The following is a 12,410-nucleotide window of genomic DNA, read 5'->3' on the forward strand; positions in this document are numbered from 1 at the left end:
GAGATAGAGAGAGAGAGACAGAGAATCTTCAATGTGCGGTTGCTGGGGGTTATGGCCTGCAACCCAGGCATGTACCCTGGCTGGGAATCGAACCTGGGACACTGTGGTTCCCAGCCCGAGCTCAATCCACTGAGCTACGCCAGCCAGGGCTTGGTTCATTACCTTTTCATCTTTGGTTTTGGTAGAAGATTTATCAGCTCGCCATTTTCATTACAACGTGCACTGCCTTATGTCAAGTACATTAGGTTAATCTAAATTTTCCTATCTGTTCATTTAGTAATTTTGACTTAGCTACAATTGTAAGTATAGTTAGAGGTGTGTGCTAGAATAAATCTCCAAAAATGTCCCAGGAGATATGTTATAGCATTATTCTCATTGTGGTGAGATTGGATAAAGACATGGGAAGGACATTCTATCTATCTCGCAGACTCTTTTTATGAACGTGGTTCTCAGAGGGGACGGGCCCAAGGCCGTGCCTGGTCTCTGGTGCCCTCTCAGGCGTGCTCCCTGGCAACGGTCACAAGAAAACGGCGTTCTCCGGGAACTCCCTGCGGGTGTTGTACCTCCCACCCGCCAGACACAAGAGCAGCCTCAGCCAGTTCGCAGAATCTCCCCGACCCTGGACTCGCCGTCTGTGCTTTGGGCACGGTCAAGCTGAGGAAAGTAAAAGCTGAGACATGAACCAGGACCCCTGAGTGCCTTTCCCCATCAGTCCCTTGTAGAAACCCGTGGTCTCTAAGCAACAGCTCGACTGAGTGACGGGCGGGAGCCTGGCTCTGAGCCCCAGGCCACTAGGAGCTGTGCTCGGATGGTCTCAGTAGGGAGCCGCTCTGGGGTCTCACTGGGCATTTCAGGAGTTAATGCCACGACTCAAGGAACTCGGAGTGTCTAACCCTGACACCGGGACATCAGGGAAGGCTCTGCCGTCGCCGGGAGCCAGCCCTTGGCTCCCAGCTCAGTCAGCACAATTCACAGTGCAGAGCGTTCGAGCCATTTTCTTTTTATCCCTGAACGCTTAGGGTGATTATTTTCCACAGCCACATTAACTCTTATGATTAGCATCTTGATGGGGTTTTCATACTTATCCGAGAGACGTGGAGCGCGTAGGTCGTTGCTCTAAGTGCAAATTTATCAGAGAGGGACCCAGAGTGATTGAATTCTGTGTGAATTCCCTGAAATGAGCTGTCCGTCTGCGTTCGAGCTATGGGTGGGGGTGAAAACAGTGTTATCACAGACCAGCAAACCAGGTGCCCTTTCAAAAAACTAACCTGGATAGCTTCAAATGTTTTGCTATTAAGAAAAAGAAACCAGGTTTTCATCTTACAGGGGCTGGGCTCACTGCTGTTTCAAACACTGGGGGTGGGGGCGGGGTGGGGGGGTCTGGGGTGCTGACCACTTAGGCCCGTGGCACTGGAGGAGCAGGCAGAATCGTTTTCGTGTTTACTTGACCGAACCCAAAATTGAGGGCAAAACTATCTACAGTGACCTGAATTCGCCAGACTTCCTCAGTTCATGTGGAAATCACCACTTGCCTTTAAACCTCAAAGATCTGTTACTAGTGTGGCGGATGAAAAAAAATGATCTGTAACCCATTTTCTCACGGTCCCAGCCCACCGTGTCCAGTAAAAGGAACGAAAGCCCAGCGACTTCTGGCTGCGCCGTGCACGGCACGTCCCGGGTGGCAGTCTGAGGACAGCGCATGCGGGATTCTGAATCCCTCCAGCCCTGCGCCTGTTGTGCCCCCGACTGCAAAACCGCTCGGTTCTTTGTAAGGGTATTTTTATCTCTTTCTTCGACAGTGTTTCCGTGAGAGTCTTTTTTCGTGAGATTAAATGGTGGCCGGCTGGGGATCACACCTAGTCTTGCCCACATAGCTCAGAAGGGCGGCCTAGGGGAGAAGCCACGTGGTGAGCAACAAGAGAACACCCACCAGAGGGACCACGGGAGGTGACAGGGAGGACGGCTGGACCGGTTCTCTTGTCTCCACAGTGTTCCCCCTTCTCGCATCCTCACACTTCCCGGAGGAGCAGACTCGACTATATAAATACTTTTGCTAATAAGAAGCCTTTTTTTTTTACAGCACGGTTTTAAAAATAGCTGTTCAGCATAACAATCTTAAAATTGAATGCACCAAATTACAGTTCTCGACAATTTCAGTGAGTGCGACCTGTCACCCTCAGTGCGCATTTGCTAATGCTCATGAGCTATGGATGGGTGTAGCAATATCCGTACCTACACTGGCCTATAGACACGCACACATGTGCGCACGCGCACACACACACGCACACACACGCACAAGGAGAGCTACAAGGCCCTGCTTACTAGTGTGTTCTAATTTCGTGTTCCCTTAGTGGTCACTGGGGTTATTTATATGGAGAGTTACAATGCCCTTTGTAGGGCCGATTGGATTTGTCCCTGTCAAAACCTTCCAGGCCACACAGCTCGTGGTGGGTCCCCTTTCTGCCGAAGGACTGGTGCTGTCATCAGACGGGGTGGGGCGGAGCCGCGGGGCTCCCTGCCAGGTGCCACACCAACCTGTATGGGCAACGCTCATGGGGCCCAGGCTTCTGCTGCTCTCAGACCCAAACACTTTTATATAAATGACTATCCACACGATTTGGATTCTATTTTCGTAAAACACAGATGTGCCCTGCCCCCAAGAAATTCAATAAATAAAGGACTTAGCCACAGCATCAAGGAAGCGGAACTCCAGGTTTGAACCTTCCACCGGGGATGGGGCTAGACCCGACCCATTTGAACTTCGGCTGCGATCGGTCTTCCAGGAGGCAGAGGGCACAAGGCCCCCACAAGCGGGTCTGGGACAGACTGTCTCTCTGGCCAGCAGCGGCTCTCTGCGTGTCATTGAATGAGGCTGGAGCTGTAGCTGAATCCGTAGCTGCTAGACCGGGACAAGGACTGCTGAGTCTCTTCGCTCTGCTCCGAGGTGTAGCTGGGGAAGGTCTGTGCACGTGACATCTTCGAAGAACCAAACCCGTGACCTGGGGAGGGAGAAGGAAGGAGAACTGCCCTAAGAAACAGGTTCAGCAAAACAAGAGGATACATTGGGAAAACCAACCAACCCATCAGAGCCTCATTCCCTCCGTCTGGGGCTCCAGGTAAGGAGGCAAAAATGGAGACACTTGGCGCCTTCTTCCTTGAGGAGCTACACATGTTGCCTGCAGGGTGCATTTTCTAAGGATCTCAAACTTCTACCATCCTTCGACTTTTCAAACAGAAGCAGACAAGCTTTTCCAAAAAAATAAAAACATAAAACTTGTTTTTGATGGAGAGCCAGCAAGCTGCTTTCTCTTCTTTTATAGTCGTGTTTGGCATATAAAAGCACATTACACACTTCCTTCAAAACTTTCTGAGTAGGTGAACGACACTTTACCTGGGGCAGGAGCCACGAATTATCGGGAGGAAGCTATCGGCAAGAGCGTCTGAGGCCCTGGCTTACCCTAGTGGGTTTGTAAGTAACTGAACCCATTTCAGGATACAGTTAGCCCAAATGATAAACCTTTATAGTTATTAAAATTGCTCCCTGAAAGGGAAATCCTACAGAAGATATATTTTCAGAAGATTCTATTGATGCTTCTTCCAGTTCAGACGCACCCCTACAATGAGAAACTAACTGCTCAGACACCAACAACCACAGCGATCACTGAAGCGCTCGGCAGGATGTTCGGAACGGAGGGAGAACGTGTGTGTTCCGAGGCTGCAGCTGAACGGCTCCCCATCCTTCAGGTTAACCAGGGGTGATGAATACTCCTTCGGAGTCGGGAATGCTAATTAGCTCATGGGTGAGCTTAGCGGGAGAGGAAAGGAACAGATCTGTGTGCTCTGCCCTTCAGACGGCGTTCCACCCGAAGGAGGCAACGTCTTGAGCGCGATCTGTGCTGTTTCTGGTCCTGGTGGGGAGGCCTCCGGGGGAGACAATCTGTCACACAGAAGCGGCCAGCGTCTGGCCGGGCCCTCAGGAGGCACTGTCCTTCCCAAGGTCATGCACTTAAAGCCATTTCATTGTCAGGTGTGTTTTCCTTGCAGCGTCTGAGGCTTGGGATCCAGGGAGAAAATGCAAATGAATTGGGTAATCAAAAGCTAATTAAACTGCTAGAACCCCTTAAGGTGAAAATATTGTGAGAGCAAAACCTTGCTTTCTGGGTAAATATCCTTTTAGCTTCACTGTTGGACTGATTCTTTTGTTAAGACTCAATACGAGGCCTTGGCTAGGTAGCTCAGTTGCTTGGAGCATGGTCCCCATACACCAAGGTTGTGGGTTCAATCCCTGGTCAGGGAACATGCAAGAATCAACCAATGGATGCATACATAAGAAGAAAAACAAATTGATGTTTCTCTCTCTCTCCCACATCAATAAAGAAAACATTTTTTAAAAAGACTCAACGTGAGCAGATCGGGCAGAAGAGAGACGCGGGCACCCCCGAGCCCTCCGCCCGCTCCTGTGGTTCCTTGGCCCAGCCTCCTTCCGGCTGAGCTTCCAGACCCTTCTGCTCCCTTCCTCCTCAGGCCTCAAGGTGGCTTCCTGCCCCTGCCTGCCCTTGGGGATCCCTTACAGGCTTTGCAACTTGACCCAGAGGTCTTTCAGTAATAGTGCATTAAATTCCCCCAAAATCTCAGCTGAGTGTGGCTTCTCAGGTTCAGAGCAGGGCGCCGCCGACGGAGCTCGGGGGCCCCAGCTACAGCACCGCACAGGCCCGTCCAAGTCCCCGTGCACCTCGCCCCACGTGTGTGCCAACGCCGCCACTGCCAGGGACTTCTGAGACCCACGGCCTTGAGCTCCTTCCCTCTCCACCAGCACTGTTCCTGCCCCGTCTGCCGACACGGAGAGAATGCCTTTCTCCAGGTGTCTGGAGGATTCAATTACATTCTTAGAAAGACACCTGGGGGGGGGGTGAGTCCCTCCGAAGATGTTAGGGGCCCCCCTTCTCTCCGTGAGGAGCGTATTCTTGGCCTTCTTCCCCTTTAACATCTGTGCTGTCCTGCACCACGGTGACCGCTCCCGAGTGCTAGTCCCCTGCAAGGCCAGTGCTGCTCCCTTCCTTTCCTCTGCGAGCAACCTGCAGTCTAGCTGGAGATGAGCTTATGGCTGTTCCTCACCTCAGCCACACCTTTAGGGACACTGAGCACGTGATGTCATTGAATGCTTGTCACGAGAACAGCGCGCCTCCGTGAGAATGGCGCAGGTGAGGGCGGACGGACGCCCCCTGACTGGGGCAACGAGGGGTGTGAGGGCAGAGACGAGAATTAATTAGACATTTTCTCGACCTTCGTTTGAATGATGCCTTTAGCGCTGTCGGTGAAAGCGAAACAAAACGAAACAGAAGTAAACTTTGTGGCTTACATTAAAAACCTGCTGGAACAGACCTGTTCATGAAACACAGGCTGTGTTCGAATGCTTCCTGAACTTGCCCTTCAGCCCACCTACAGGGCGGATGAGGTGACTTGTGCCCTAAGGACCCGAGGGAGGCTGGAATTAAAAAGCAACACACCTGTCAGCAGCTATTTGTGTGGTTTAAAAAGCCTTTTGAGTTTGGGTTTCTACTTCATGGTCCATTCATGTTTGTTTTAATGGAAAATAATACTTTCTGGCCATCGAGTCAGGTGACAATGGCGATCTGGGGAACGCACACAGGGTACTTAGCTGACGGTCTGAAGTGCACTCTGAAAGGATGCCCCCTACCACCCCCGCCCCTTCCCCTTGATGTGTATATAAGCCCCAAGCCAAGAAATAGAGTTCTGTTCCATAAGGAAGAAAATATAATGGCCAGAGTGAGGTTTCAAACATTTGTGTTATTGTAACAAAAATGCCCCCAGTTCCAAAAACTTAAATGCAGATCACAGGCCAAGAAAGGTGAAATCACCCTAGCGATAAAGGTAAGTCTCTGCTTGCGTCATAAAGGATCCGAACAAGTAATGAGCTAGAAGGAACACACAGGCGGTAGGAAGTCACAGAGTCAGAATGCAAGAGCAGAGCCCCGGGCCGGGTCACACCTCTAAGAACCAGGGGACAGCACCTTCGGATACCCTCCCCTCCCTGGGGAGGGGAGCGGGATCCCTGCTGCTCAGGACTCTGCGTTGCTACAATTGCTAACACTCACTGTGCTCTCGACATAAACTAACGGGGGAAGCCATTTGTTTCTGGAGGAAATCGGAGGATCCCAAAGCTCAAAGCTTGCGGTTATTCATTGGGGAGAGCAAAGGGTCTCAGTGAGAATACTTGATCTGAATTCATGTTGGAATCTGGGAGAGAGGGAAGGTGCTGTCTCTTTAAATAATAGCACAACATTTAAAAAACAAAGCAGAAAATAACAAATAAAGCAGTTGCTTCATGAAGAAGGGTGCAGCCTGGAGTAAAGGCGTTAACAACTACGGGGTCCGGGTAGACACAGAGAAGACAGTGTCTCCGTCTTTGTTAACAAGGGCTCTCTGGCCACAAGGGGAAAAGGAAAGGGCAGATCAGACCTGACACCGGAGGACAAATGGATGGCCACTGGGGTGGACACGGAGGTCTCTAAGGGCTGTCACCGCAGTGAATCCGGAGCCAGGGGTTTCTCGGGGGCAGAAGTGTCTGGGGAGTGTCTTAGAGGCAACCCATCACCTGCTAGTTACGCTGAGAAATGCCAAGGCTCCTTGTCAACCTCTCCACTGTGAGCCGTGTTTGCGGTTACTCCATTCACTGTGACTGCAGCTGAACCAGACTCGGTGCAGGCTCACCTCTGGGCCCTCCCAGGGCTGCCTCCGACGTGCCTGTGGAGGAGACTCCCGGCCCCAGGAGCCTCGTGGCCCTCGAATGGACTCCTTGCGGGCATCAAGGCTCAGAGGCAGCGCATGTGAGCCGCGGGGAATAGAAAGATCATGAGTTTCAACTCACCGAGAAAGTGATTTGGAAAAGCCATGCTATAATAACCACTGTTCATTAAGCACTTGTTCATGCTGACACTTTGCTGAGTACCTCAGGGATGTATGTCACTGCTAAAAATCCTCACCTCCGATCTGCAAGGCGAGCACGCACGCGCCCCATGCGACAAGCGGAAGAACAAAATCCAGGCCCGTCGGTGTCTACGGGTGGAGCAGCAGCGTCAGACCTGGGTCTGCTGCGACCCGGACCCAGAGCCCTGCCTGCGTATCGCTGCGTGTCCTCCCGGCACTCTTTCAGCACCGGCCTTACTCGGGGAAGCACAAACCACTTGTGTATTTATACATCCACGGCTTCAGAGGAGGAGAGAGGCCAGTTTTCACAACCTAGTTCCTAACGACTTGTGGCAGTGCCTCTGAAATGCTGGCGCATGTTGCCAAAGAACAGCCAACCATTCGAGCAAGTAAACAGTTTTCTTCGTCCGCTCGAGCTGCCCTAACCCAGCACGGGGGCGCCTCAGCAGCGGACATCCATCCATCTTCCCCAAGCTCTGCAGGCTGGAAGTCCGAGGTCGGTGCGGGTGCCGAGGGTTGGTTCCCGGTGGGGGCGCTCTCCTTGGGCCGTCTGACCTTGTCCCCGTGCGGGCCCTGCGCTGTGTGCTTTCCTGAGCTCTCCAGCTCATCTTCCGAGGACATCAATCCTATGGGTTCCAGATGGCACGTGCATGACCTCATTTAACCTTAATTACCTCCTTAACGGCCCCGTCTCCACATACAGTCTCTCTGGGGTAGGGGTGGGGGTCAGGGCTCCGACCGATGAATTTCTTTTTTTGGGAGGGCCATGATTCAGTTTACAGCAAGGTATAAAAAAAATAAAATGGATTAAGACACATTATGTTAAAATAGTGTAGGTGACACTTTTTCTTGAGGGTTTTTTTTTTTTTTACCGTTTTTCTGAGAGGCATTTGTACTTGCTAGTGAAATTATGTAATGCGGTTTGGGATTAAATAAAATAATAAAATAGGATATGTAATTTTTATCCTGCAAATTATCAAAAAAGAATGTAAGAATTTAATGGTCGTTTTATGCCATCAAGTTTCTGATATAAACCGTCAATTTTCATTGTACTCATGCACACCCCCTCCTACAGGGTTTAAAAGTACTTTCTTTCCTGACATTAGCTAGATCTGGATATTATTAGATTATGATCTTTCCAAGTTGAAGGATGAAAAACTGTATTTCATTAATTTCCCTTGGCTCCATGAAGAACTCAAGTTTTTGTAGTCAACTTTTTGTGTTTTCTGAGTTCTGTATCTTAATAAACCTTCCTCATCACAAGATATTAATATACTTTCTTATAAGTCAGTTTTACATTTTCATCGATTTCTTCAGTCACCTTCGGCTCTCTGGTTCTCTGGGACTCTGTTCTCGTCGATGCCGTAAGTCAGGAGCTGCGCCGTGTGATGGGGAGCAGCGTCAGCGCTGGAGGGAGACTGTAAGGGGTTGAGTTCCAGCGACACCCTTTGTAGCTGCTTGGCCCCTGGAAAGTTGTTTTGTCCCTCTGCCCCTCAGGTTCCTCAAGGGTACAAGGACAATTACAACAGTTTCTTCCAACAGAACCCTGTAGTAAGTGAGGTCATTCATAGTAGCGTAGTCTAATAGTACATTACTTCAGTGTTCGTGTAATGCAGTGTTAACTGTAAGAGCAGGGGCACCAGATTGTAACGCACACCCCGCCTTGTTAGCTCACTGAGTGTGTGTTTGCAGTGCTGCTGCGGGGAGACGGAGTTTTTGCAGTGGCGCTTGGCACCGATCGATGCTTGGCCACCTGTTTTTGTCCTGTCAAACTTTCAAGAGCTTCTCTTTCTTACCACTGCTATGAGCTGCATGATGAGACACCTTTTCTTTTCTTTTTTAAAAAATATTTTATTTATTTATTTTTAGAGAGGGAAGGGAGGGAGAAAGAGAGAAAAACATCAATGTGTGGTTGCTGGGGGCGGTGGCCTGCAACCTAGGCACGTGCCCTGACTGGGAATCGAACCTGTGATGCTTTGGTTCATAGCCCACGCTCAATCCACTGAGCTACGCCAGCCAGGGTGAGACACCTTTTCAAAGGCTTTTGGTGTGAAGACTTTTTCAAAGACTTTATGAGGTTATTTTTTTTTTCAATCAAGGGACTAAGCTGTCTCATTTCTTGGAAATATTTCTGAGTTATTATAATTTTTGTTAATTATTTCCCTTCTACCATTTTTCCTATGTTTCTCTCTCATCTCTGTTCTTTTTTTTCTAGAGTATTTCATATTTATATGTTCCTGAGCAACATGGATCATTGAATTCCCAAACCGTTTCTATTTCACTCTTTCTTTTGCTGCTTTATCTTGCGGGATATTTGAGATTTGTTTAACCTTATTTCCCAAGCTTATGAAATTATACAAAATTTCTATGACTCTAATTTTAATTTGCAGAAGGTTTCTCTCTCTCTTTCCCCTTCCCTCCCTTGCTCGCCATTCCTTAATATACACTCATACTTTTATTGTTATTATTAATGGCACTTTCACTCCCAAAACTATGAATCTTTTGGTTATTTTATAAGCAGACATCTAAATGTTCTTTAGTCACATTTTCAAAAATTAGCAAGTCTTAAATGGAAAGATGAATATTATTCAGTTTTGTAGTACCCAGCCTACAGTTACAAAGAGACTGGTAAAGATTAGCAATAACATTCTAACACTAAAAAATATCTGATATAATGTAGTTTAAAATGTTTTAATTTGTCTTAAAGATGGTTCAATTTGATTCACACAGAATTATATTTATAATATTTATTTTAGAAATTCTCTAGAATAAAAATAGTCTTGTGTTTATTCTTCTGGTCAATGTAGCATTCATTCATTTTTGTTGCCCGTGTTTAATTTCTCTTGTATTCTAATTATGTACTGGGATATTAATTTTCTACAACTGTGAACTCTTTGTAAAACTTGGCAGAATTCTTCACTGTTAGCAGAATTCATTTGAATAATTATGGCATTTATAAGCAATCTGTGTCAGCCAATAAAATGAAATAATCTAAGTCGAAACATGTTATGAGAAGTAGAGAATACAGGAAATGAAAGTTCATTAATGTTGATCAACCGGAGGGATGAAGCAATAAAATATAACAAAAAAAATCAGATATTTAGTTTTAGAACTATAAATACTTCATTGCTGTTTTCAAGGGTTTAGTTATAAAAATTTGAATATAATGTTAATAAAATTTTAAAAATCATACACTGATGTATCTTTGTGTCCATTTCTGAACATATTATTTGCTAGTTTAGCAGTCAAGAAACTATTCAAGATCGTGAAGTAGAGTATTCCTAGGTCAGGTAGAAGTTTCCAGAACTAAAATTGAGGTATTTAACAAATTTTCTGAAAAGTCACATTAATCTCCTATAAATCAATCACAAGAATACATATAAGCTGACTGTCCTTAAGATGATGTCTTAAGGAGAAAATGGAAAGTTGTATTGGCTATAAATCTTTTCTAAAAAATTTCAACTAATGTGACTTTAGGTCAAGATGGAGGCACAGGTAAACACACTTCGCCTCCTCACGCAACCACAGGAGGAACTACAATTAGACCTCAAAACAAGGAACACCCAGAGCCGTCAGAAAATGGAGCTGGATGGAAGTCCGACAACCACGGACCTAAGGACTTGGATGACTTAACATGAGCAAAGTTACAATACAAACGACCTAAATGGTTTCAGCAGGTTTAGGAGCAAGACTAAGATAACAAAATACGATACTTCTTAGAAGTTTTGAAGAGGAACTGTATGGGAAACAAAGTGTTAAAAAAAATCAACAATCCAGGCTGTGGTAGACTTGTTGCGTGTGAGCCCTGACTGTAACTTAGGCCTCAGGTTCCTCTTCGCCTGTGAGATTACAACGATCCCAGTCACCACCCCGGCTTTGTGAAGATCAAGGAAGGGAATGTAACTTAACCAACGGATACACTAAGCCCAATGTATTTTATTCCACCTTCGGTTTCCTTTGCTTTTGTTTGAAATGTATTTGGATATTGTTTGATTTACTAAACAACTAGGTTCTGATAAATTGGAGAGATATTTTTTTGTTTCCAAAAATGGAGGAGGGAGGAAAGGAGGGAAGTTGGTTTGGGGCTCTTGGTTAGGCAAGGTCCCCAACTCCCCATGGACCAAGAATGCGAGGCTTTGGCGTTGAATAAAACCTCCATGCCCCTCCAAGGAGGCATTCTTCATTTGACTAAGAGAGGGCGACCAGGAAGTGCCTCTTAGCAAGAATCAGAGTTTCAGAACCGAGCCATCTTCCCACCCTCCCCGACGCCCCTTTTCTCCTGGACTAACTGGATCGGAGAGCAGGGCCCACCCACCCGACAGCACAGAACTGGAGCTGTGTGGTCTCCCGGGTTCCCCATCCCCCCACTCCACCCAGCTGTCAATCATTGAGCCCTGTAGGTGCTGCCTCCTTAAACCCTCTTGAATCTCTTTATTTTCTTCACGCTCACTCACTACCTCTACCTTGAATTTCTCATGGCTTTTGACTACAGACACCCAATTGCTTTCCCTAACAACAGCGCCCACCTTCCTGTAAGCTGCACTTTGCCACAGTGATTATGAACACCCAGTGATCTCTCCATTTTTCACCTTCCCAGGGTAGAGGCAAACTCCCTAGCATAGGAGGTCAAGTTCTCAGTGGCGGTGCCAAGGGGATGGGAGTTCTTCAGCTAACCCTCATGTACAAAATCCATCAGGTACACTCCTTACCAGTGAAAACCTATGTAAGAACATCATTTACAAATACACTCCAGGGCTCCTTCTAACCAAGAAGACTTCATTAAACTTTTTCCTGTGTACATGCATAAGGGTGGACCCCTCCAAAACCCAAAATTATCTTCTGGAGGGTGGGTCTTGTGTAGTACAGACTTCCCCCGCTACATGAGTGTTCTAGGAACCCACCTGTATCAGTGTACCAGCTGGCGTTGTTGTGAGAGGCTGTGTTTGAATTCAGTGAATTTTTCTGAGACACTTTCACCGTGTTTGCCCATTGCATGATGGGTGATTTATGAGCGCACCTGCCCACACTGTGCTGAGTGTTCAGCAGGTTTTGACCAAAAAATAGCATGACCCCTGACCCCTGTGCCCCACCCTCCCTATTCACCGGATCTCACCCCAAGCAACTTTTTTTGTTTGTTTCCCGGAATGGAAAAGTCCTCAGAGAGAAACATTTTGCTGATATGAAAGAGGTGAAACAAAAAAAACAGCAGAAACCCTAAGAGGCATCAAAATTGACAAGTTCGACAACTGTTTGGAGCCATGGAAAAAATGTCTCGATAGGTGTATTGCATCAAACAGAGAGCACTTTGAAGGTGACTGAAATTTAAACCTGTGAAAACACATACAGAATTTTTTATAAATAAATTCCGGGTTTTGAAGGGTCCCCCCTCGTATGAGCAGATTGGGGTTTCTCCCAAGGATGCGGTATCTGGAACTGCACTCCCCGCTCCATCCTCCTCTCTT

General features: G+C 47.3%; 1 protein-coding gene across 1 annotated transcript in view; it reads right to left on the reverse strand.

Annotated features, from left to right (window-relative positions):
- Positions 1–12,410, reverse strand: part of DOK6 (docking protein 6) — a 248,658-nt gene that overhangs the window by 4,789 nt on the left and 231,459 nt on the right. Inside the window, exon 8 of the mRNA XM_028524496.2 lies at positions 163–2,999. Coding sequence (XP_028380297.1) covers positions 2,860–2,999 — 140 coding nt within the window. The 3' untranslated portion in view covers positions 163–2,859. The remainder of the gene's footprint in view (positions 1–162; positions 3,000–12,410) is intronic.

Source organism: Phyllostomus discolor, chromosome 9, assembly GCF_004126475.2.
Source record: "Phyllostomus discolor isolate MPI-MPIP mPhyDis1 chromosome 9, mPhyDis1.pri.v3, whole genome shotgun sequence".
Lineage (NCBI taxonomy): Eukaryota > Metazoa > Chordata > Mammalia > Chiroptera > Phyllostomidae > Phyllostomus > Phyllostomus discolor.